This window comes from Haliotis rufescens, unplaced genomic scaffold (assembly GCF_023055435.1).
Source record: "Haliotis rufescens isolate VD_foot unplaced genomic scaffold, xgHalRufe1.0.p SCAF_10, whole genome shotgun sequence".
Taxonomy (NCBI): domain Eukaryota; kingdom Metazoa; phylum Mollusca; class Gastropoda; order Lepetellida; family Haliotidae; genus Haliotis; species Haliotis rufescens.
The window spans coordinates 20,651,852-20,678,373 of record NW_025963780.1 but is presented as its reverse complement, the minus strand read 5'-3'; the positions used below and the strand labels follow the sequence as shown (position 1 = coordinate 20,678,373).

The window sequence follows — 26,522 nt, the reverse complement described above, 5'->3', positions numbered from 1 at the left end:
TAGCTTATGATGGCTTTGTACAATCTATTTTAATGCCTCCAGTAACTAATGAAATATTAACAATTATAGCTAAAATGAATAGAATTATCATTAAACCGCCCACCTGTTACAGAAATGATTGGGCCACTGTAGCTTGATAATGCCCTCATATTGTTTGACGACGGGCCTTGCTGCGTGAATATCTGACAACCAAAGTGGAAAACACTTATGATCTGTGGAACTTCATCTCATATTAAGCTGACACACCGTGATATTACTGGAATACTGTTCAAAGCTGCTATGTGATCTATTTCACGGGTGGCCCAGTCATCTAAGGCGCGGCAATTTGCTTAATATTTCAAACTTATGATCGTGGGTTTGAGTCCTGGTTCGCCCTAAGCTGACACACCATGATAGAACAGGAATACTGTTCAAAGCTGCAATAAACCCACTCACCCGCATTCACCTGCACACATCCGCATACACCCACCCTTTTTTGATGCTTTATCTTGTCATCGATGTATTGAATTACCATGGACGTTGCATAGATAGATGATAAATTGTTACACTCACATAGGCTGATCCAGAAGGGGGGGTTGGGGGGGGCGGGAGGTATCAGGGGGTCTGGACCACAAACCCCTTTTGAAAACCAAATGTAGAATGTTATAGGCAGTTAAATTGTCTGAGAGAGGATTTTGATACTTTGGACCCCTCCCTTTTGAAAATGCTGGATCCACCCTTGGTTCGTATTAAATAGGGATGATATACATGTGTATGTGTGTGATTATTTCATATAATCATTGCTCTGCTGTATGGCATCTCTGAGAACACAATCATGTCCTCCAGGCTTCGAAAGCTGAGTTTGCCAACATCCTGCTGTGGGACACATCAACATGGAGACAGATCGGTTCACTAGAGGGCGCCACACTGACGGTCACCCAGATGGCGTTCTCACCCAGCGGACAGTACCTCCTTGCGGTGTCCCGAGACCGGACATGGTCACTATATCAACAAACAGGTAGGGCAGGCCGCCACAAACCGCCCCTTGTCGGGTTGGATTGATACGATACATGATACGTTGTTTTTTTGTATCACTACAAGACGATACACATGCTAAAATAAAATGTAATGGTGCATCATGACTTTACGAAACGATACATGATACATTTATTTTCTGTATCGATAGAAGACAGTTGCTAAAATTAATTACTTGCTACTCGTTTAATGATCCCTACCCCAGCGTTTTTGTCAGTCAAATATTGCAAAATGTGTTGTAATTAGCTTTTCAAGTTACTTCTAAAAAGAGCTGCTATGAACATGTCTCCAGCTAGCGTTTCCTTTGGAACCAGCTCTGAAATATTTATAGCCAGGAAGTTTCCATGTGATTTGACATAAATATGCATATCGTGATACATATCGTTTCGTGACCTTAGTATCGTATCTCGCCCTTTGTATCATGATACGTATCATATCGTGACCTTGCGGTAATATTTGAAACCTGTTGTCATAATCAAGGGGGTTCTGGGTAATTTAAGGTGTATTGTCATAGTTGTAAATACAGTGATCCCTCAGTACGACACTACCTTCGGGGTCCAAATAATTGATGAGCGTTATAGATGATCAGCGGTTTAACGAAGGTCGAGTCAAAGGTGGTAGATGACCAGGTGATAATGTTTTCTGAGATGGGTGAAAAAACATCTTGTCATTTGAAAACTTGAGTTTATTAAAAATGTTGGTAAATTTTGGGAGCTATGCTTTACTGCGCTATAACCGAGTTAGCGCTATATTGAAGGGCGCAGTGACGAGGGAACACTGTCCCTTCATCTAGGTGCTGGTTTGAATGGTGCCATTGTCTGTGGCCTAGATCTGATCTTGGCACGTCAGGTCTGGGAGCGTTTGTTTACATTTACTATGTCATTTAGTAGTGGGATCAGCACTGGCTATCCGGCTTTCAGCCGTGCAACACATATTTTATACTCTTAACGGTACATTCATCTGCCGTTCTTTGCATGGCAGTGGTTGCTGCACTGGTTTGCTCAACAGGGGTTAAGCTCATTTTCTGCAGTCCACCAGTACCTCCACATCCGCAACCATTTCATCCCAATAACATCTCGTTTTATTTCAAGTCCACTATTATGCAGGATAGCAGAGCCCGGCCTAATGGGGTCATGTCCTTATATAATTACTCTAGGTTTGTTTGGCTCATACTCTATCATGTTTTGCTGTAGGCGAGACGTGGGAGCGAGTCAGCAGTGTTGACAAGAAGACCTCACATTCCCGCATCATCTGGGCATGCTGCTGGACACACGATGACCAGTACTACATTACAGTGTCCAGGGACAAGAAGGTATGATCAACCCATGTACTCCCACATCACATTCAGCTGAAATTACTGCCCCTCTTGTAATCACTTGGCTTTGTTTGGAGTTGAATTTGAATGATTTAGTGAGTGAGTGAGTACGGTTTTACGCCGCTTTTAGCAATATTCCAGCAATATCACAGTGGGGGACACCAGAAATGGGCTTCACACATTGTACCCATTGAACCCGAGTTTTCGGCGTGACGAGCGAACACTTAAACCACCAAGCTACCCGACCGCCCCTTGATTGATTTAAAGCTGAACATCCTGAATGAAGTAAGAATGTCAAGGTTAATCCTTTTGGAAGAATGCTGTCTTCTTTACCTTGAAATTACCAGCATTTGGTGGCTCAAGTTTTGTATGAACCATGAATGAATACCTGGTTCTGTTTGCAGGCTATGGTATGGTCACTGAGCAGTGTGACTGAGGACAGGGGTGCAGCTAAAGCAGTGTCCAGTCTTGTCCTGTCCGAGTCTGTGACCGCAGTGGACAGTGCTCCTTGCACTGTGGGAGGACAGTAAGTGGGATAACTTGGGCAGACACCCTGTGGAGTAATCAACATCTTTAATATCAGACCTCAGATCATTTCACATATCTTTCTATTTAATTTCATTGAAGATTTTGTGTCTCTGTCACTACAGAATTGATCATAAGAGCTGATGGTTGGTGATCTTACTCCAAAAGCATTAAAAGGCACTCATTCTTTCATCCATTGGTTGATTACTGTGACATAAAACAACCACTGTCACTTGCACAGGAAACAGTCACCAACTGAATTTAGAAAATAAATGTAAAACTCTACATTTCTTCTCATCCCTGGTATTTTTCGAATGCATAAAAACTATGTATGGTAAACATTTATAATAACAAAATGGAGATTGCTCAAGTTTATCACTCCCACTCGAGCACCATCAAAATTATGAAAAAAAATAATAATGTAATTACTACTAACAGTCTGCATGTGTAGGTGAGTTAAGCAACACTGCTGTATAAATTACTTTGATGAATGGGTAGATCTGACCTATATTTGGTGTGATCTACAGGTACCTGTTTGCTGTTGGTCTGGAGAGTGGGCAGGTTCTTCTGTATCGATGGTGTGCCAAGGACGGAAGCTGGACGTGCTGTCACACACTCACACAATCGTATCCTTCTCAATTCATGATTAGTACTTGTCACAGTATAGACATGACATCTCCATTAACTAATTCTACGCAAGTGATAATACTCGTCTGTTACTGTTTTGGGGGCCACTTTTTCATAGCCCGAATCAAATCAAATTTCTTTCTGTCCAGTAAACTTTAATAGACATGAAAACATGAAAACATTCTTTCCATCAAGAAATTACTCATGCTTCCCACCAATCAAACGTCGAGAAAAGGGAAATGGGACTTGCCACCGCCACCTTTAATGGACATGATGACATCCTTTTCATCAGAAAGATTTGGGGGGCTTTCTTTTGCGTGTCAGCCAGTTTTCAATGTTTGATTTCTTGCAAACTGAGTTGTCATCAATGGGCCTGACCGCCATGTTGTTGATATCACCAACCCAACATTGAGGCTGGTTGGTAACTCTCATTCATTTGTTTGTTGTTTAACGCCACACTCAGCAATATTCTAGCTATATGACGGTGGTCTGTAATTAATCGAGTCTGGACCAGACAATCCAGTGATTGATATCATGAGCATCGATCCATGTAATTGTGATACAATGACGTATCAACCGAGTCAGACCACCCGATCCCGTTAGTCGCCTCTTACGGCAAGCATGGGTGGCTTAAGACCTAGTCTACCCAGATTAGCTAATTTAAAGAGCAGGTAAATTGTGATCGCAAGAACTTTGTCCTCTGTATAAAATATACACAAATGGCATCTTATATGAAATTTGTTTGAGAGTAAAATTGTCCAATGTCCCTTAATAATATATAACATACATATATGGGGTTAGCATGTGTCTTACCAACAGTGGAACCAGTTTTCTTTTCACTCTCTATTCCAGTAAAGGATGACTGTCTGCTTTTTATATAACAGATTGGACTGTTTGTCAAAACCATAGTGAAAGTGTTTGAAAAAAAGAATAAAGAAGTGTTTTGTAAAAGATACCATTGGAACAATATTTAAAGAAAATGTTCTTGTGGACATGAGTTACCTCCCTTCCTCTACACTTTTTTGTCTTAAACAAACTATATATGTGATGGAGGTGATTCACTTTGAACAGTGACCTCTTTATTCCTCAGATACTTGGAGACAATAAAATGATGTGAAGTGGGGTGTTTAGTATGGAGGCAGGTAGAGATTGTACGATATCTTTTAAACTAAAGGAAACGTGAAGATTCCGGGGTAGAATAGGTCTTCAGCAACTCATGTTTGTCGTAAATGGTGACTATGTTTGTCTTAGGAGGCAACTAACGGGATTGGGTGGTCAGGCTCGCTGACTTGGTTGATACTTGTCATCAATCTCAATTGCGTGGATCGATGCTCATGATGTCAATCACTGGATTGTCTGGTCCAGACGCGATTATTTACAGACCGCAGTCATATAGCTGAAATATTGCTAAGTGCGGCGTTAAACAACAAACAATATGAAACAGATCCAGTTTGAAAATAATGAATGTTAAAATATAATTGTAATTTACTTCCACATTTGTGGACTCTCAACCAGTGGGACAGGATTTTTTTAAATTAAAAAAAACATCTCAATCTTTTCTTGATGTTACTTCCCTAACAACCAGAAATGCTCATCATCTGGCAGTGAAGAGACTCCGGTTCCGTCCTCGACTTGGTCGAGCTGGATCAACAGAACCTGGCTCGTGGTTGCAGCTGGCGAGCTGTGGACTGGATCATGCAGTCAAAGTACATGACATTGATATCAGCAAATTATGATGTGTGTCACACATGACCACTGAGCTCCACACCCAACAACAGCAGATCTTTCAAGGCCTAGATCTGCTCCAGTGTATATGATGATAAGGATGCAAGGGCAATCTGGTAAACAAGGATTCAAGGGCTTGGTCCTCAGGACTCTTTGTCACCTTCCCCTTGGGGCTTCTGGATCAGAAGTTGTTCACAGAACTTGTATGAGGTGATTTGGTATCGTAGTACCCCAACACTGTGTGTGTCTGTGATAGTGCAGAGTTGAACAATGAATGGTTGCATACAATGGCCACAGAGTTTGGATAACAGAGGTGAAATGTGTGTTATGTAATATGCACGTGGCAGCCCAGCAAGAGGTGAATGATCAGTTGATTTACTTTTTTTTGTAAATCAACGGATCGTTCCTAGTCATCAAAGATTAATCACTGTTATCTTGCACAGTGGATATGTCAAAAGTGAGTGTTTACATGTCTAGGTTTACTAAAACAAAGGAAATACTCATATCATGGCGTGACAACATACTTTGTTCAAAGGGTTAACTGATAATACGTTGATTGATTGCTCATTGTTATCTATCACTCAATGGATTTTTTAGGAACCGTGGACGTTATGAAAATAGTTGTCACGTGGGCTTTCTCAGCCGACCCTTGAGACTTGACACCTATGTGAAACAATCTAAGTGATCAGTTAAAGAAAGGAACACGGGTTATAATTATCCCGAAACGATATATATCTTTTGAAATATTTGATTGTTACAGAGACACGTGACATCGAATAAGTTTCTTTGTACAGCTGCAGACGAGTAGGATATTGTTCCTTTGTGTGGATATTCACGGATACATTCCTCGAACAAGGAATCTGCCTAAAATTATACACATAAATTTGGTAGGTTGTAATTATGGTATTTGCATTGTTTTCCTTCATTTGCTGTAGCATTGAACCGTTTCGTTCTTGTTCCTCTACATCTTGTTTGGGAAATTCTTCAATGCGCGATAGACGTTGTTTTCACAAGTCTTTTTCCTTTCTAAGCGTGTATATATTACCGTCAATTTGTAAAATATGATTCTCTCAGGCAATTTATAAAATATGTAAATATTTCAGGCATTTTGACTGAAAATCCGTCCAGATTGACTAAAATTGATTAAGACGATCCAACGGGCCTAAAAACATCACAACAGATTATTATGTAGGATGAGAAGCCAAACTACATTGAAAATGTTACGTTGAAAAGTACATTTCTGTCTCTTGGTGATGACATTAAACATCAAAATGTTTGGAATTATTTATCATAATAATACAGATGGAAATGTTTTTCAGTCACTTTGTAAAATAACTGAATATTTAGGCGTTTAATAAATTTGAAAATGTTACACATTTTGACAGTAAAAAGATATACACACTATTAAAAAAGGCAATGCTCAGGTGAAATATTTACTTTGTGTTGCAAGTCAAAATAGTGTAAATGAAAACCGCAAAATTACCAAGCAAGTGACATATCAAAACTTCGTCATCATTACCGATGCTACCCACAAAGTTACCTACATTTCCTTATTATCTCGAAAACTGTATTTCATTTTGTTGATCAATGTGACCATACGCCCTTATTACTACCCATAAAAATGACTAATGCGCTTACGAATGGCGCAGCAGAGGTCGCGAACTAGTCTAGATTTCTGCTCTTCATCCGGGTACTCATTGGGAAAAAACAATAACAAAGGCAACAACCAGTCCCGGGGAATTGCTTTAGATCAGTGCCCCTTTAGTTTGCCATACGTCAACAATTTTTTCAAACAACTTCTTCTGAACCACTAATAGGAAATTAGCGTAATTTGACTGGAAGCATCCCTAGGTGGTGGGGATTCAAAATTGTTCAAACGGTAGTGCTAACGCCCCAGGGGACTGAGGGCCAGGGCCAAATAGGGGTAATTTGGCTATATTGCTTTAAACAACTTTTTCTTTGGAATTAAGAGAAAGATATCACCACCGGAGAATGCTTCCAACCAAAAATGATTGATTCAAAATTGTACAAATGGATGGGCTGGGCGAAATAGGGGTAATTTTGCTTTAAACATCTTCTCTGGAACTAAGAGATAGATATCAACCATATTTGGTGGGGGGATTCAAATTGGAGGGGCTGACATGCAAACCAATATTATCCCAGCCCAATAATAAAGTTTGTTTGTTATGAAGAGAATAATAGCATTTGCCTTGGGGATCCAGCCATGCCTCTTTAAACTTAGATCCTGGATCATAACATACAAATGTAACAAATCTTGAACCGTTTCCATCTAGAGAAGTACACATTCATGCTGTCAGATTTGCCATCCACGAAATATTTGCAGTATTATACATGCAAATGTCATGCATAAATAGCCAGGTGAGCGATACTGTAAAATCTGCTCCCTGAGAAAATTGAAATTATGCACACCAACTCATTTGATGGAAATTTATTGAGGTGAAAGCGAGTTCGAGATTGTGTCCGTCATCCGGCTGCTTGTAGTAGTCCGGACCAATGATTTGCTGCGGTATGAATACCCAACTCAGAAACGTCCAGTCCTTAATGACGCGGCCAGGGATCAAGCCTGACCTTCCGCTCTCCGACTTGATCAAGATTCCATGTGAATGACAAGGCAAAGACCTACACCAATCCTTTTAATACTTGGTTTATGGACTGCATAGAATATAGCAAATACAGTGTTGCAAAACTGTCCACATTTACATTGATAATGCATACAAACATTTTGCTATGAAAGAATGATTGATTTCATGACTTCCCTATTAATATATATGTGAACATATTTATTTATGAAACTTGTAAATAAAATGTGAATTTTTCAATTCCCTGTTTTTGTCAAACAAAAGATTGTCCTCGACAACTATACTCAGGTAAGTTCACATGTTCAATATAGACAGTGTACGTAACATAACTAGGTTCTAGGAGAGTTTGTTTGTCTAAGGACTTATGGTGAGAGAGTGAGTATGGTTTAACGCCACTTTTACAACAACAACCAAACACTGCTCTCTAAATTGTGCCTGTGACTCCAAGTTTTCAAAGGCTAGGTGTAACTCCTTAAGTAAAGAAGTCCAGATATTATGAGTAGTACGAAACATACTGTCAATAAGCATCAAACATTATGAAAAGTTGATGTGATTACAAGGAAACTGGATTTGGAGAAGATGGGGCACACTTAGAAATCATGATAGGAAGCTAATGATAAATATTTGTTGTTTAACGCCATACTCAGCAATACTTTATCAATATGACGGCGGTCTGAAAATAATCAAGTCTGGACCAGACAATCCAGTGATTGATATCATGTGCATCGATCCACGCACTTGGGATCGATGACATGTATAAACCAAGTCAACAAGCCTGACCACACAGTATGAAAACCAAGTTGCACCACACAAAACCAGGTTGCACTCTAGTGGCACTCCATAAATTAATCAAGGTTGAAACAGGCCGGTCTGCTGTCTGCCAGGTGAATTAATGATGCATTTCTGTAAAACATAACAGCAACATGGAACATAATCTTGAAGTTTGATGATGACAAATGATACGTAACAGGGATTGGTGATGTATGGTAAATAAACTTTAGAGGTACTGAGTGTGTTAAAAGATCGATAGGGTAGGGTTGACAAAAAAAGATTTAACTCGCACAAAGCATTTTTTAATAATAGATTGCACTTGTGCATGCTTTATGTCGCTAAATTTGCCTTGCTTAACATGTTCCAATCTCATTAAAATCAGATCTTAGTTCTCGCTACCGCTAAACAAAGATCTGAGGACATCCCATTGCTGGTTGCGTCAGAACGACCTTTAGCGAATTTTGACCAACCAATGAAATGACTGACAAGAAATCAACATTAGCCAATCAGAAGGCAGCTTTCTTGAGCTTTATGACACTAGTTTCAAACTGGCGACTACGCTTCGAAACATATTTTGACGTATTCTCGATTAAAAAAATTAAAACTGATAAGAACATTCTGGAATGGCTTACAGATGGCCTAGATTGTATGGATAAAATCATAAAACCAGTAACTGTCGTTTGAAATACCCCATGTTAAATATTTCGTGGTTGCATGATTAGAAAATACATTCCGACTGTCACTTTCATGATCTGGTAAGCGACGCTCTGATTGGTCGGATGAAAGGTCGTTCTGACGTGACCCTTAATGGAATGTCCTCAGATCTTTGTTTAGCAATAGCGAGAACTAAGGTCTGATTTTAACTAAGTGCCCTGAAGCACATGTGAAAGAAACCTACATATCTGTTTATGGTGCTATGTTCTTCCCGTGGTCGGTGGATCACAGAGTCGGAATGAAGCTATGGAGTCCATTATCCAGTTGGCAGGCAGCACACACATCCGCGATGACTGGATGGCAGGGTAAGACACCCTCTTGTCATGAATGATGAACACACTGCAGTCCTTCAAGGCACTGGTGGCCTCTGCATGGTAGGGCACCGTTTGGTCGTAGTCATCGATATTCTGCAGTTTGGGTTCCCGGGAGAAGATCTTCCCACCAGCACTCTTGACCAGGGTCTGAAGGTCCTCCTTCTGGGGAGTGGGCTCGTGGAAGGTTCCGTAGAAGTAGAACTGACACCCATCAAATAAGCCAGGCAGCTGGGGAACAAGGAAAACTGTGAAGCATGATGAGCCCACTTGCACAAAGCGATCTTAGCGCTAACATTAACGTAAGCCTATGTTAAAGTTTGGGAGTTACAATCATCTTAGCGCTAAGATCACTTTGTGCAAGTGGGCCCTGCAAAGTTCTTGATTATGAGGTAACATTGCCGTGTTCAAGATTATTGCACTTCTATAGCGACGTGCATGCATGTTTGTATGTGTGGCTGCTTGTACTACTCTGGTGAGCGAGTGAGTGAGTATGGTTTTACGCCACTTTTAGCAATACTTCAGCAATATCACGGCGGAGGACTGCAGAAATGTGCCTCACACATTGTACCCATGACGGGAATCGAACCCGGGTCTTCGGCGTGACGAGCGAACGCTTAAACCACTAGGCTACCCGACCGCCCCCGTACTACTCTGGACTAATGCCATCCCACAGAGATGCTAGGCCGCAGTTGAACATGTATACCCCTCTCAGACACAGTATACTAATTCCGAAACAAGTCTGTGTTTTGTCCCCTCCACCTCTAACATGTCACAGAATTTCTCTACTTTATGAGTTTAATTTGATTGGATGGCTATTTGTAGCATTGTTCCATTCAAACAGGACTCAAACGAAATTATGGTAGAAAGTGAGTGAGTGAGTGAGTTGGGTTTTAACGCCGCTTTTAACAGTATTCCAGTTATATCGTGGCGTGTCAGCTTAATGTGGAAGGAAAGCCCGAAGTGATGCAGGTCTCAGACGTTTACCACTTCGGTGAAACCCACGAGCACGGGTATGGTGCTGACAAACCTAGAAACATAATCGGGGCAACCGGGATTCGAACCCACAATCATAGGTTTCTGGCGTGCCCAAGGGAAGCAACTCTGCACAGCGAATCGTGGCGCCTTAGACGACTGGGCCACCCGTGCCCCATATGGTAGAGAATAGGTCCAGGGTATTTATCATAACAAGGATTGATCTGTGGGTTAGAATGAACTGAAAGGGCATGAGTAAGAAAAATCTCTTTTTCCTAAATACTGCATCCCCAAGGTGCGCATTATGCTTTGGGGCATACTATAGTCAAGAAAATATAGTCTTATTCGAACATAAGGGAAGTGAATAAGTGAGAGAATATATGGGCGTCAACTTCTTTATTATGAGGATTGATTGATTGAGTATGGTTTTACGTTGCTTTTAGCAATATTCCAGCAATATCACAGCAGGGGGACACCAGAAATGGGCTTCAAACATTGTATCCATTTCGGTAATCGAACCCGGGTCTTCGGCGTGACGAGCGGACGCTTTAACCACTAGACTACCCGACCACCCCTTATTACATGTAAATGTATTATGAGGAACAGAATGTTTTTGAAATTACAAAAGTAATTAATAAGATAACAAAGGTGGAAACATTAACAGCCCAATCTTAATCAGCGCTTTACAAATGGAAGCAGGAGTAGAACTGGTACTGAGCGGTAATAAGCAATGGACAAAATGGAACAACTGTTTTTACATGTACATATATATACTGTCTGCATCCTAGCAGTCATTGACCGCCTCCGTGGTCTAGTGGTAGAGTGTCCGCCCGGTGAGCGGAAGGTCCGGGGTTCGATCCCCGGCCGTGTCATACCAAAAGATGTTAAAAGATGGTACTTGTTGTTACCCTGTCTGGCGCTCAGCATTAAGGGGCTAAAACAAGGACTGGTCGGCTTGGAGTCAGTATACTGTGTCTGAGTGGGGTAGTGGGTGGGTAGTTACAGTCCGGACTAGCACAAGCACAAGCACAAGCACAAGCGCGCACACACGCACGTACATCGCTATATAAGTGCAATAATCTTGGACGCGACGTTAAACCCCATTTCACCTCACCTAGCAGTCGTTCACCTGATGAAGGAGTAAGCATATGCTCCAAAACATTGTGTTCCTCACAATAACAAAATTGACATCCATAAATTCTCTCTCTCTTATGTGTATCACTTCTATATGCCATTCAAGGATTTGATAACAGTAAATGTTAGCTTGACTATTGATTACTGTGAGGTAAGATATCTCTCAGTCGTTTTTAATGAACTGAGTCTTGAACTGAGTCACTTGCAAACCAGTGGTTGACAGCATGAGCAAAGATCCACTCCATCAGTGTGATAACACATTCAGCCACCATTCCCCACACGTTAGGTCCTCAGATACTGGGGACAGTCTAGTTCTTGCAGACTTAAGTGAGTTCAGTCCTATAAATACACAATCTCATTAAAATCATATCTTAGTTCTCGTTATCGCTAAACAAAGATCTGAGGACATTCCATTTCGGGTCAGAACGACCTTTCATCTGACCAATTAAAGCTTACCAGATCATGAAAGTGACAGTCGGAATGTGTTTTCTAACCATGCAACCTCGAAAACGTTAACACGGGCTATTCCGAACGACAGTTATGGCCCGTACGGCTGATTCTGTCAAAATTATCGTCTGTCTCTCGCTTCCGTAGGATAAACATTTGAACGGAGGAGGCGTTGCACAGTACGTGGGAAGCACTGCCAAACAATAGTAACCATATATTCGACATCCGGATTGTTCTTTTTTTCAGTTTTCAAAATTTTCATCGAGAACTGTGTCAACATATTTTTCAAGCTTAGTCTGAAATGGAAGTCGCCAGGTTGAAACGAGTGCCGTAAAGCTCGAGGAAGCTGCTTTCTAATTGGCTAATGATGACTTCTTGTTAGTCATTTCAATGATCGGTCAAAGTTCGCAAAAGGTCGTTCTGACGTGACCCGTGATGGGATCTTTGTTTAGCGGCAGCGAGAACTAAGATCTGATTTTAATGAGATTGATAAATACACAAAGACAAGATACACTGATGATGACATGCACCCACCTGCTGTCTCCTGTTCAGCCTGCCCTTGGTTGCAGCGTGCGAGTCTGGGTTGGTGCTGGGTCCCGGGACCTCGAAGGCCTCCTCACACACCTTCTGCCTGTACTCCAGACACAGGTCCAGCCCTGGAACATCACAATAGCGTTGTATCTCCGCCTGGCCTTGTGCTCACTTGTTGACAACCCAGATTTGACTCAAACTCAACAAACACTTTGTATCAATCAAAACGGTCTTTACTACACCATCGCCATAATACAACTGTCGCCTCAACCGCTATCACACTCATACGTCATCAACTTACCAAGTTTCGAATAACTACTCTAGAATGAATGATAGCTAGCGACGAATCCATGGACGTCGCCATGTTAGGTCATGTGACTACTCTAGCTCCTTACACACAATACCAACTCCATGCAGCGCATGCAAATTACCACATTTAACAATAGTAAAAACCGACATGGAGGAACACATTGTCAAAACCTCAAAGGTTTGTATACACTATGTTCCCTGATCGATCACCCGTCAATACATACAACATTTTGCAGTGCAGTCGCTATTTTTAAACAGCGAATCAAGACATGGCCTGGGAGAGGGAAATCAGCGAGTGATGACCAATGGGCTCTCAGATTACCTGACACAAACAGCAATATTTCTCATCGGGCAAATATAAAAAAATTGTCATTTCAAAGGACGATTTTTGACAATAGGTTAGTGATAACAGGTGCCAAAATATATTCACATTAGTAGATGTTTGATACTTCAGTTGCCAGTTCAAGACGCAATATTTGCTTTCAAAACAGGAGCTGAAAACTTGCTTGTCCTTAGCTATTGGTCTACTGTTACAGAATGTATCAACTTCAGGTAAATGTCAGGTTCCTTGACACACGTGCAGAATCAAGGAGGTTTGAAACGATACATCGGTGCATTGTGTCTTATGTAATGATTCGAAACATGATCAAGTTCTTACTTTATCATTACAAGACAATACACTTGCTACAATAAACTACATACTGCTTGTTTAATGCTTCCCTCCCCCGTTCCCTCCCCAATTTTTGACAGTCAAATATTGCAAGATGTGTTGTAATTATCGTTTCAAGTTCACTACTAAATATAGCCGCTACAAACATGTCAACAGCTAGCTTTTCCTTTAGAGTGAGTCAGTGAGTGTGGTTTTAGGCCACTTTTAGCAATATCCAAGCAATATCACAGCGGGGGACACTAAACATGGGCTTCACACATTGTACCCATGTCGGGAATCAAACCTGGGTCTTTGGCGTGACGAGTGAACGCTTTAACCACTAGGCTACCCCACCGCCCCTTTTCCTTTAGAACTTGCTCTAAAATATTTATTGTCAAGACGTTTCCATGCCATTTGACGTAAATATGTATATCGTGTTACGTATCGTATTGTGACCTGTGTGTATCGTGACCTTCCTGTATCGTTTCAACCCTAGAATCAAGGAGTCTTTGAGGACTGATTTCAAGGCAGATGCTGAAATTAGGTACTTTGTATTGTTTGTTTGAACCATGGAGATCAGTTGCACTGTGTGTGAGAAGTACTTACACTCTATGGAGAGGATCCACTTGCCACCGAGCACAGCATTCAGGAACTTGAGTGTCCGGGGACACTGGCCCTGCTGGTTACACGATGTGATCACGTGTGTCACTGGAATAACACAAAAATACACAGTGAAAGACATACTGTACATCTTGAACACAAGCGTTAATTATATGTGAAAAATGCGAGTGGTCTTTGCTCACATAATTAAGCATCGCATTTATAACAATAATACATTTTGGATAGCAGAAATACCAACTTAAAATGTCAAAGTTGTGTTAAACCAGCTAACTTCTGAAAAGTTACCATTTCAAGCCTATTGTTGGTTGGTTGGTTTGTTGTGTAACGCGGCCCTCAGCAATATTCCAGCTATGTGACGGCGGTCTGTAAATAATTGAGTCTGGATCAGATAATCCAGTGATTAATGTCATGAGCATCGATCCATGCAATTGGGATCGATGACATGCATCAACCAAGTCACCGAGCCTGACAACCCGATCCCGTTAGTCACCTCTATCAACAAGCATAGTCGCCTTTTACAGCATGCATCGGTTGCTGAAGACCTATTCTACCCCGGATCTTCATGGGACTCAAGCCTATTGCCCAATAGGCAATCACGATCTTGTTTTTCAACATGCCCAAGAAACATCACATTTCCCTCATAGTGCTGATGTATAATTCAGACAGACTTTAAAGTTTTAAAAATATTTTTGCAAGTGAAAAGTAGGTTCAACATATTAGTTACTTTTCTTTTTAAATTTGCACTTTTTGATGCAACCCATCCTCATGACCAAAAATCAGAACCTTTTCAAATCATTGCTTTCATTTAGTAATATAATGAATCTAGGTTTGGAGTGGATGGGTAATTGAAATTGAAAACTTAATTAAAGTTTGCCTACCTTCTCATTTTTAAAAAAGAGAGATGAGAAACAAGAAAGCTTTTAATATGGCCTTAGCAATATTCCAGCCACATCATGGCAGGGGACTCCACCAAGAATATGCATCAAACACTGCACCACATGGGAATCAAACCTACGTCTTCAGCATGTCAAGTCAACACCATAACCCCTTGGCTACTCTACCACCTTATATGTCAGTGTGAACTAAAACATCCCACTTATAGCATGGTACGCTTTATTATTGCGGTAGTTAATTCATAATGGATTGTTGTGGGAAATGCTTATCAACCTATTAAATATTTCATACGCAAAAAGTTTCTTGGACTTTGGTCAACTTTTATGACATATCAATTAAGATTGATCGATTCTAATTTTCTTTACAGAGTTTACAGAGCTCAGAAAACAAAGCACCCGTCATCAGCGGCTCAAGGGCGAGCAACTCTATATTATCGTGGCATCACTATTTTGTGGTGTGATACGTGTTGGTTATGTGGATTACATCACTTCCTGTTTTGGATTATGCATTATCAGTATGCATGCGACCTAGGATGGGTCAAGGGACATTGTCCAATCAAATGGGTTCATTACTAACCAATTTCAAATGGAGGTAGGTGTAATTCCACTTCAAAACATTCCAGAAACTGTCATAAAAGAGTTAACATGTATACTTACCAATAACTGCGACATACCGCAACAAGTCCTGTATTCGATCAAGAGAAGAAATATTGTGCTTGGATTTGCCTAAGTAAACAGTCGACAGGTTGTGGATCACAAGATGTATCGATACCGCCATAAAATAGAGCCTGCGATAATATCGTCAACTTATACATTTGGTGTATCCTGAAACGGAATAAGTTTATTTACCTTCTGGTACAAAACGCTCTACGACCTTAGCGTGGAGCATAGATGCACACTTGTGAAGTGTCCTGCCTTGGTCCCTCGACAGTGCCGTACCCAGGAAGCACAGAGGCAGATATTCCTGTTCAGTCTGAAATGGAAATACGCATTACAAACTTTGTATGAAAACGCGATGCGTGAATGTTGTTTAATGCTGCATTCAGCTTCATCATAGTGGCCTGTAAACTCCCACATCAGAACAACATGCCATGCAACCAGCCACCTGACACTATGGATCAACTAAAAGTCGAGTGATGTTATGTCATGGCCTTGTCTGTCATAATCGTCTCCGACGAAATCCCGGAACAGGTGAAGCTCAAAATCCACATGCCTTCTTGTTCCCGCGAAGGTTGACACAAACTAAGGCTCCGCAAACTAAGGCAAATTGGGAACAATTATAATATTGTTCAAAATTGGGATTTAGGTTTTAAGTTCTAATTTTCTTAATTTCAGTGGTATTACAACATAACAGCCATTCCTCTTTATGAAATAGCCCTGTTGTAAGTATCCTCGACCAAGCCATCATACTAAGATATAAGCCACCTATATTAGGCTAAAAAAAGTAATAGTCTTGGTTCTCAGGCACTGCCCACATCATCTTAAAGTCCAATGCACATTTCGTTTTTGTTTCCATTTTCAATTTTTTTTGTGCATTGTGTGTAAGTATTAAGATTTTTATATTTTTTGGAAAATGGAAATAAAAACAAAACATGCAGCAGACTTTATGATGATGCGGGTGGTGCATGAGAACCAAGACTATTATTTTTTTCAGCCTTAACATAAATTGGGAAGTTTTACTGACATCTGCTGCAGACTTGGGGTTAATATCGGCCTTCAAGCAGGTCTAGATATATCTCTGAAAATCTATTAATGGCCATTATTCAGTCAATTTTGCTCAAAATGAAGTGGAAATTGGTATACACTTTGTTAGTAGTAGGGCTCAAAACATATTTCCTATGAGGAATATTTTACATTTTGATTGGATGACTTGGATACTGTAGTATATATAGTACATAAATAAAGATTGATTGACTATGTAGGTGCCTCTTTTGGTAAGCACAAGTTACTGGGGAGTTCTTCTAACCCAGAATCCCTACTGTTACATCGTTAACATGGAAAAATGAATGCTCCCTTCACAGGAAGTTACTTAGCACTCTGGGGGCACGGGTGGCCCAGTCGTCTAAGGCGCCGCGATTCGCTGTGCAGAGTTGCGTCCCTTGGGCACGCCAGAAACCTATGATTGTGGGTTCGAATCCCGGTTCGCCTCGATTATGTTTCTAGGTTTGTCAGCACCATACCCGTGCTCGTGGGTTTCACCGAAGTGGTAAACGTCCGAGACCTGCATCACTTCGGGCTTTCCTCCCACATTAAGCTGACACGCCGCGATATAACTGGAATCCTGTTAAAAGCGGCGTTAAACCCAACTCACTCACTCACTCACTTAGCACTCTTGGGGCGCAAGGCATGTTGGGAACAAAACCAAAAAATGGCTCACATGATCTTGTAACTGGAAATAAAAAACATACAGGTATTCCAACCAAAAGATATATGATCTTGTTATCAATACACTACACCTACTGACCATAGAAACATCCGCCTGTCTTGGTCCTGCTGACACTGGTGTGTTCAGGGCTTGTCTCATCTCATCAGTTAGGGCCAAGTCCAGTGGTGTCTGTCCCTTCATGTTCCTGCAATAGTGAGCCAGCCAGAGGTTTGGAGCTTTTGTCAGTATTTCAGTAATTTCATGGCGTCTGATTAATTTCAGAAGACAGGCAACAGTAGTTCATAGACATTCACCAGTTTGGTGTAAGGTAGGCATGGATAGGAGCTGACAGAACAAGGATCACCATCAGGGCAACCAACCAGAGAAAAGGAACCAATGGTTGGTGAATCCTGGCTTGGCTAAGGGATGCAACTCTGCACAGTCAAAATTCGAGACAGATGGCTTTGACAACAGGGCTATGTCTACTTCCTGAATAAGTTATAATCAGCAATCAGGCCAAAATTCCGAGAGAACTGATTGTTTTCCGTTGTTTAGCAATGCATTGAACGTTATTCCAGCAAAATGGCCATAGAGTTAAAACATCGCATCTGGACTGGACAATCAAGTGTTTTATATCGTGGGCAACGATCCACACTAAGTCACCAAGCCTGACCACCCGATCCATTTGTTCGCTGCTTATTAGCAGCATAGGTTCCTCGGGACCTGTTCTAACCTGTAATCCCCAAAGGAATAAGACCGAGAGACTTGCATATCAGCATATCAGAGATGAGAGAGTGAGTATGGTTTTACGCTGCTTTTAGCAATATTCCAGCAATATCACGGCGGGGGACACCAGAATTGGGCTTCACACATTGTACCCATGTCGGGAATCGAACCCAGGTCTTCGGCGTGACGAGCAAACGCTTTAACCACTAGGCTACCCGACCACCCCTATCAGAGATGACACAAAACAAGATTAACATCAAGGTGAAGGTGAAAGGCAACAGCACAGCCAAATGTCCAATTATTTGGAAATAAAGCATATGTTATGGAACATACCCCCTACATGCTGAACAAAGGAAAGGGTGAGTAATTTACCAAAATGTCATTTTCAATATGGCTGCCATGGCGGCCATCTTTAACATAACATAGAAATTCTGTGAGCACTTTGAGGATCCCACTAACCTGGTACTTGTGGCAGCCCCTCTGGACACAAGCAGCTTCACCACGACGAGTCTGTAGTTGGTCACGGCATCGTGCAGTGGGGTGTCGTTATCCATGCCGGGGATATTGATCATCGCCCCGTGATTCAGCAAGATCTCAGCAATAGCAGCATGGCCGTGGTTACAACATTCATGCTACAAGATGGACATTACAAAATATGTACTGAACATTAATAACGATAGCACAAGTTGGTTGGTTTGTTGTTTAATGCCGCACTCAGCAATATTCAAGCTATATGACACAGATGTAAATAATCGAGTCTGGACCAGACAATCCAGTGATTAATATCATGAGCATCGATCCACACAATCAGGATCGATGACATGCATCAACCAAGTCAGCAAGCCTGACCATCCGATCCCGTTAGTCACCTCTTACGACAAGCATAGTCCCCTTTTACGGCAACCATGGGTTACTGAAGACCTATTCTATCCCGAATCTTCCTGGGTCTTATTTCAGAGGTGATATATGTCTGATAAACACATTGGCACTAAGAAAACTGACAACCATAAACAAAAAGTTAAATTCTTTTGAAACCTACACATTTTCCTACATGAAATATGAAATAGGGGAAATACCAGTGGAGTCCACCCTGCATTGTCACGAACATTGGGGCCGGCACCAGACTCAAGCAATGCCATCACTCTGTCTGCATCTCCCTGGAACATAGATGGACAAATGTTGATACAAATTCATACCTTCCTCACCCGTGGAGATCCAACGGTTTAGCGGAAGCGTCAGTCTGGCCGCATGGTTGCCGTATGGTCCCCTGCCACGCCTGCGTCTGCCTTGGTATTTGTCAAAAACCTACCGCCACCGCAGGAACGCCCTAAAGGCCGTACGGCAGCCGCAGGTCTTCTGTCTCCACAAATTCAATATACGCTGTGTGGCTACCCTTACATATGTGTCTGCTACAGTATGTGACCATGGGATTGCGGCGGCGACCCTATAATTGCTATTGGCCGTAGATATTTTAGACCTGGGTCTTCGGCGTGACGAGCAAACGCTTTAACCACTGGGCTACCCGGCAGCCCTATTTCAGTAATGAAAAAAATCATCAACAGGTGAAGGTCAACATGGGAAAGGAACTCTTGAAACCAAACATTTTTTTAGTTTCAATTTTACTTACTTCCCTGATTGACCGTACCATGCTGACAGTACTTCTAAGATATCAGCCTATGATAATGCTCATGTCTATGTTTTACCATCAGTGCTATGGTTGTTGAAAACTATTCTTTAAACAAAGTCACTAAAGAAGAACGCCTAAACTGTACATTACTTTTCAGGGATGCAACTTAACCTGAATCATTTAGATGCCTGAATAGTGAGGTTACACCCTGAAAGACATAAAATTGTTCTAACCCTCACAACATCGTTAACATTTGACAAACTGATTCGACCCAGCCGATGAGTGCCAAGTAGCATCTGTTCTTTTTTAAATAACTAAATTATTAGCCATCTTTTTAAAATAGTCTGACCTTGATGGCTGCAACATGCAGTTGAGTCTCCCCCCTGGCATTACGCTTGATGTGTCCCGTGCTTGACTCCACGATGCTAACATCCACGTCCCTCCTTCCGTTCTTCCTCGGGCTCCCCCGGAACACAGGCGAGGTCTTCTCCTTGCTCTTTACACACTTCCTCCCCTTCTTCCTCTGATCTGCAGACTGGCCTGATGAACCTGAACTGGATGGTGTGCTTGTATTAGACAAGGCCTGCTTCTTAGGTCTTCCATGTCCATTTCTTGTTTCCTTCGATACCGATCTGGCTCCGCGGCTAATTTTACCTGGGTTACTTTTGGTTGTAACATTGCTGTCAGTATCATCTGGCATGTCTAATAGTGGCAACTCGTCGTCATCATCATCATCATAGTCAAAGAATTGAGTCATTGTTGACTGATCTGCAGGTTTTACCTTTGTCTGTCTGCTGCTGCTTCTCCTACTGCCTTCCTTGCCTGGTGTTTGGACACCTTTCCCTGGCCGTCCTCTTTTCCGACTCCGCCCAGCCTCCCCAGCGTCAGGAGAACCTCCATTATCATCTGCAGCTTCATCATCATGTAACTGGGTCAAGGTCGTCTGCAACTCCTTTTCGCAAACATTTCTACTCCCACGTCTGCTTCTAGAAACACTCCGGGAATCACCCATCCTCCTTTCAGGCCCTTCATCTGTCATCTTCCCTCCTCCATCATCTTCCATAGGTGCATCTTGCGTCTTCCTCTGACCTCTCCTTGACCTGCTGCGACCTGACCCAACCCCTCTGCTTCCATCTTCATCCTTCTGTTCTGTTTCCACAGACTGTCGTAATCTGGTTGGTTTAGATGTCGGTTTCTTCCTTCTCAGGCTCCTCCCAACGTGAGATCCAGCCCCGTCACCTTGTGTCTGATCCCCCTGACCTGCCGTGACCTTGACATTGTTGACCGACACACTGCAGCTACTAATACCACTATCGCCAACAGTCTGTCTGTCTGATATTGTGTCTGTTGTGTTAGACGTGTGACGCAGCTGCCCAGACTGTGGAGTGCTCTCTTGCAGATCTTGAATTGACTGGTCTGCAAAATAAACATAAATAAGTTTGTCGTAGAACATGCACCCTCAGCACTATTTCAGCTTTTGGATGGTAGGTGAGGTGAGGTGAGGTGAAATGGGGTTTAATGTCGCGTCCAAGATTATTGCACTTATATAGCGACGTGCATGCACGTGTGTGTGTGTGTGTGTGTGTGTGCGTGTGCGTGCGTGCGTGCGTGCGTGCGCGCTTGTACTAGTCCCGACTGATGCCGATTTATAGTGCTAGCCCTTTGAGAGACCATGCCGCAGTTTAACATGAATACCCCACTTAGACACTGTATACTGAGCCGACCAGTCCTTGTTTTAGCCCCTGAATGCCGAACGCCAGACAGGGTAACAACAAGTACCATCTTTTAACGTCTTTTGGTATGACACGGCTGGGGATCGAACCCCGGACCTTCCACTCTGCGGGCGGGCGCTCTACCATTAGACCACGGAGGCGGTCAGTGGCTGTGGTAACTGTATCCCAGTCTAAAGGGCACTATAGCTGTAAAACATCCTTTCTGAATGGAAAAAATATACATTCTTGGATCCGGGCTATTTAATGATTCCAAAACCATTTCCCAACACTAGCTTAAGCATAACATTCAGCAGTATCCTTGCTCATTCATCTCATGGTCACAGTTCATACGAAACTTTAGACACCTTATGACCTTCTCAAATCAATAATAGCTAAAATCAAGACTCAAGTATGCCAGCAAATATTTTAATTAGCATGATTAGGACATTGTTACTGCATGTCATGGTCAGAATTAAAACTATTAAAACATTCAAGTCCACAAACCATGCACAGCAGTGTTTCAATAACCAGAGCTACAAATAAGCAGCGTATTTACGTAAAATACCCCCCCCCCCCCCCCCAATTTTTTTATTCAAAACCCAATTACTTTCAATTACCTTGTGTACAGAAACAAATGTACCAAATGAAAAACCAAAATTTATAAAAACAGCATGCGTAAATACCCAATGAAGCTTTTTCAGCATGCATACAACGGAGCTAATTTCCTTAACACAATTACGATCTAATTTACTTTCTGAGTCAAGCCTATATATATTTAGAACAGTAATGTACATCAAAAACATTATTTCACTTTTTTTTAATCTTAAAACGTTCACTAATTTTGGGATAAACCCAACAGGGTGATGAATAGATGAGTGAAAAAATATTGGTTACCCAATGAAAAATGTAATAACCCAATTAAGATAGAAACCCTAGAGTAAAAACTCAATTGCTCAAAACGTTATCTGCTGCTCTGAATAACTATAATTTACCGACTGTGGCAATCATCATGGCTATGAATGATGTCATCATGCATAATTAGTGTATATAATGATTGTAATATTTCTTTAACATCAGATGATAATAATGTATTTTGGAGTAAAAATATCATTTATACTTATCCTAACATAATTGCTTATCTCATCACATTTCCGAAGGTTGTGGAAACTTCCTGAGCTGTGTATGCAGAGAACAGCAAAACATCTCACTGAATGCACCTCCGAGCCGTGAGTGAGTGAGTGAGTAAGTATGGTTTTACGCCGCTTTTAGCAATATTCCAGCAATATCACGGCGGGGGACACCAGAAATGGGCCTCTGAGCCGTGAAGGCAGACCGGAAGCTAGAGACCAGGAAGGTAACTCGTCACTCTTTCATTTTCGAGCTAACTGAGTAGTTGGAAAAATTTTAAGTTATTATGGGTGGGTGAGTCGGTGAGTATGGTTTTACGCCGCTTTTTAGCAATATTCCAGCAATATCACGGCGGGGGACACCAGAAATGGGCTTCACACATTGTACTCATGTCGGGAATCGAACCTGGGTCTTCGACGTGACAAGCGAACGCTTTAACCTCTAGGCTACCCAACCGCCCCTTAAGTTATTATGGGCTTATTGTACCTGCATCTCGTGTAATGGCACCCCATTCTGTCTTGTCTTGATTACAGGTGAGAATCCGCCCCAGCTCCTTACAGAGACTGACGAGGTTTGACAGCTGTCTGTTCACCTGGGCATCCTTCACATGGGCAGGTATCTGACATGCAGGACAAACTGCACCCAGGAAGGAACTGCAGCAGTCACTGTTAAAAAACAAAAATATAAACTTTTTCACTGGCCACATCACAGACTGCAAATATGAGCATTTCTGATTAAATGCAATGTTTTTATACTTACCTGACGCTACACCTATAGCACCGTGTAGCGTCAGGTAGGTAAAACATTTGTTTGTTGTATAACGCCGCACTCAGCATTATTCCACCTAATGAAGTAAATAATTGAGCCCAGACCAAACAATCCAGTGATTAACATCATGAGCATTGATATAAGTAATTGGGATACAATGACACCCCATCTAGTTAGAAACCGCTTACGAATTTGGCAACTCAAGTTTTGTATGAAGCATGAGAGAGTACCTGCAACAAGGTGCACACTAACCCCATGGATTGCTGAAGACTTACCCAGAATCTTCACGGGGTTAATCTGCAATTAATTGCAGGGATTCTTTCATGGTTCTGACGTGACCCGTAATGGGATGTCCTAAAATCTTTGTTTAGCGGTAGCAAGAACTATGACCTGATTTTAACATGTTTAATGAGATTCACTTGGGGCTGAATATCAGCCTCTGAACTGGTCTAAATAAACCCCTGTCTTGCTGCAGCTTTGGGGCCAAATGTCGGCCTCTGACCTGGTCTATATAAACCTGGTCTTGCTGCAGATTTGGGGCTAAATATTGGCCTCTGACCTTGTCTTGCTGCAGATTTGGGGCTGAATATCGGTCTGTGAGTATGTTGACCTGAGTATTTTTTAACATGTTCAATATGACATACTAAAATAACACAACTAAAATCAATTTAACATATTTAATACTCAAAAATTTCTTACCGACAAAATAAGTGATCGCAAGCACCTAGAGTACACAGTGTGGGATGAAGTTTCTTGCTGCAGAAAAAAATAAAAACCTGTGTGAATAATCATCCTGTTGAGGCTAAGATATGACAGCTGCTTACATAGTTCCTTAAATTTCAAGGAATCTTTTATGTTTCCTAAACATGGTAAACATGATGAGTGTAACGATTCAATGCATCGCAATTGTCTATGGCCAGATAACAAAATTTACAGACTTCAAGTTAAAATATTATTTGCTAACACTGCTGTCACTTACACTATCACTATATGTTGGTGTTTGTTTGTTGTTTGACACTCTTTCAGAATACCCGTATTAGACATAATAAGCGTCCCACTCTAATAAGCGCCCAGAGCAAAATTGCTAATGTATTGGCTAGTGAACAATCCCACTTAGCACTCGTGTGTTATATGCACCCTTAATTATGGGCAATTAAATTCTGGAAAAATATATCTGTCGTATATAAACATTTCAGGCTGTCAGCATAAACCACGAAATTTACGATCTTTCAACTCTCTTTTTTCACCAAAATAATATTCTAATAAGAGCCCCCATATCTAATTTTGAGAGCACCCTGGGCGCTTATTACATCGAATACGGTAAATATATTCTAACCTGGCCAGTGATCTATACAGGCCCTACACATGCTTCAACATGTCCAAATAACCATGTGCTGACAGTCGCCTGGTGTGCAGCACAAATGGATTATATGCTCCTATCAAATTTACAAACACATCACATGTGAAATTTGTTGCAAGACATATCGGCAAAACAATGCCCTGTAATGTCATTATAGCATCAGAGTTGCTGAGGTCATCGAATGTCATCAATTCCACTATCATCCCACACACAATGTCACATAATAAGTCCAGTGATGTTCAAAATATTTCATATTTTTAAAATAAATATAGCATGCAGTGGCGCCATTTATCGCAAGCATAAGTTTATGAAAGAATTTGTATTTTAAACATATTCTGTTTTCGGTTTCAACTTAATTCATGGAACTTACGGGATTATAATGGGAAATAATATTCAAATAAAAAAATTTGATTCAGTAATTTTTATTATTAGGCACAGGAATGATGTTAATTAGGTATGGAATGAATCAATGCATGATCATGTGGACAGTGGTCACGATTGATAGAGGAAATGACAAACACCCATGAGTTGCACCCGACTCGCCTAAAATCCAACTCGCCTAAAACAATCTGACCCGACTCGCCTAAAAAATATATTTAATATTTTGGTATGCGTTTGGCAAATATAACTTAGGTTAGGCCTAATGATCACAATTACTAGTATATTCATACACAAGCATGGAAATAATATATAAAAAAACGTATCATCCATAGAATTTGTCTTCTGTCATATTTACATCTGCACTTCATGTTGAGTCAGTGAGTCCGAGCCCAGTCGGTTACGCTATTGGGACCGAGACTACAACACTAACATTTAGGTACATTATGTGTATAAAATGCATTACTATGTATTTCTGATAGTTACATACTTATTCTAAAATACAAAAACCGACCGTTGTTCGCTCAAAAATTTTTTAGGCGAGTCGGGTCAAAATCTTTTAAGGCGAGTCGGGTCAAAATCTTTTTAGGCGAGTCGGGTCAAAATCTTTTAAGGCGAGTCGGGTCAAAATCTTTTTAGGCGAGTCGGGTCAAAATCTTTTTAGGCGAGACGGATTTTGGGCGAGTTGGGTGTATCCCACACCCATGACTCTCGATGTGATCCGTAGCTACAATGAAGATCATTGTGCACCTCTTGGGATGCAGTATATTCGTTTTCTACGCCCACTCACAACATTTGTGGATTGCATAAACCCTGATGATTTGCACTAAGTTTAACAGTGTGGACATATGATATAAAAATATCACTTGGTCAGCTCGTCAGTCTCCCCTTCAATTCCTAAACATGTCAAAAGCTGTAGGTGTGCAAAACTTAAGACGTGTGTCACGATTGTAGTCAATAATTTGTTTGTTGTCGTGGTTATGATCAACTCTCTGTCGACTTATACACCAACAGTAACTGTCATCGGGGGCCTAACATCTTTGACTTTAGCATTCATATGCTGCACACACTCAAATCTCGGGTCTGTCAGTGTCAATGTTCCCCGTAAAATTTCAGTGTCCGACACTTGACAAGACAAAGGGAAATGTTGATTCTTTTGTGAGTCTAAGAATAAACACTTTCTACAAAGTTGAAGTATTTTACCATTGCGTGCATGACAGTGAAGTTTCCAAAACATCTAGAGCTTTCAGTGTTTTCGTATACGCCATGTTTTGGCGCCGTTTCATGTAAACATAGA

General features: G+C 41.4%; 2 protein-coding genes across 3 annotated transcripts in view; one reads left to right on the top strand and one right to left on the bottom strand.

The window, feature by feature from the left end:
* Positions 1–5,639, top strand: part of LOC124143120 (elongator complex protein 2-like) — a 28,526-nt gene extending 22,887 nt beyond the window's left edge. The window contains exons 16-20 of the mRNA XM_046511948.2: positions 826–997; positions 2,208–2,326; positions 2,734–2,855; positions 3,382–3,480; positions 5,067–5,639. Coding sequence (XP_046367904.2) covers positions 826–997; positions 2,208–2,326; positions 2,734–2,855; positions 3,382–3,480; positions 5,067–5,217 — 663 coding nt within the window. The 3' untranslated portion in view covers positions 5,218–5,639. The remainder of the gene's footprint in view (positions 1–825; positions 998–2,207; positions 2,327–2,733; positions 2,856–3,381; positions 3,481–5,066) is intronic.
* Positions 5,640–7,003: 1,364 nt separating this feature from the next.
* On the bottom strand, positions 7,004–26,507 carry LOC124143118 (BRCA1-associated RING domain protein 1-like). 2 transcript variants are annotated; one of them, XM_046511947.2, is made up of 12 exons: positions 26,429–26,507; positions 24,187–24,243; positions 23,206–23,384; positions 20,229–21,295; positions 19,329–19,409; positions 18,712–18,884; positions 17,626–17,731; positions 16,011–16,134; positions 14,254–14,355; positions 12,693–12,814; positions 9,476–9,833; positions 7,004–8,709 (listed from the first exon to the last, which is right to left on the bottom strand). In XM_046511947.2, the coding sequence occupies exons 1-11, from the start codon at positions 26,491–26,493 to the stop codon at positions 9,492–9,494; spliced, it is 2,418 nt and encodes an 805-aa protein (XP_046367903.2). In that variant the 5' UTR covers positions 26,494–26,507; the 3' UTR covers positions 7,004–8,709; positions 9,476–9,491. The 2 variants fall into 2 exon arrangements, with proteins under 2 accessions (XP_046367903.2, XP_046367902.2); XM_046511946.2 differs by lacking the exon at positions 7,004–8,709 and having other exon boundaries at positions 9,212–9,833.
* Positions 26,508–26,522: the final 15 nt, after the last annotated feature.

Bases quoted from the DNA above. Each gene is read 5' to 3' on its own strand.
- LOC124143118 (XM_046511947.2), bottom strand. From the start codon at position 26,493: ATGGCGTATACGAAAACACTGAAAGCTCTAGATGTTTTGGAAACTTCA. The intron at 19,410-20,228 runs GTCAGACTATTT...TCTATGTTCCAG, and splicing joins TGCATGTTGCAGCCATCAAG to GGAGATGCAGACAGAGTGAT. The intron at 14,356-16,010 runs GTAAATAAACTT...GTGTTATTCCAG, and splicing joins AGAGCGTTTTGTACCAGAAG to TGACACACGTGATCACATCG.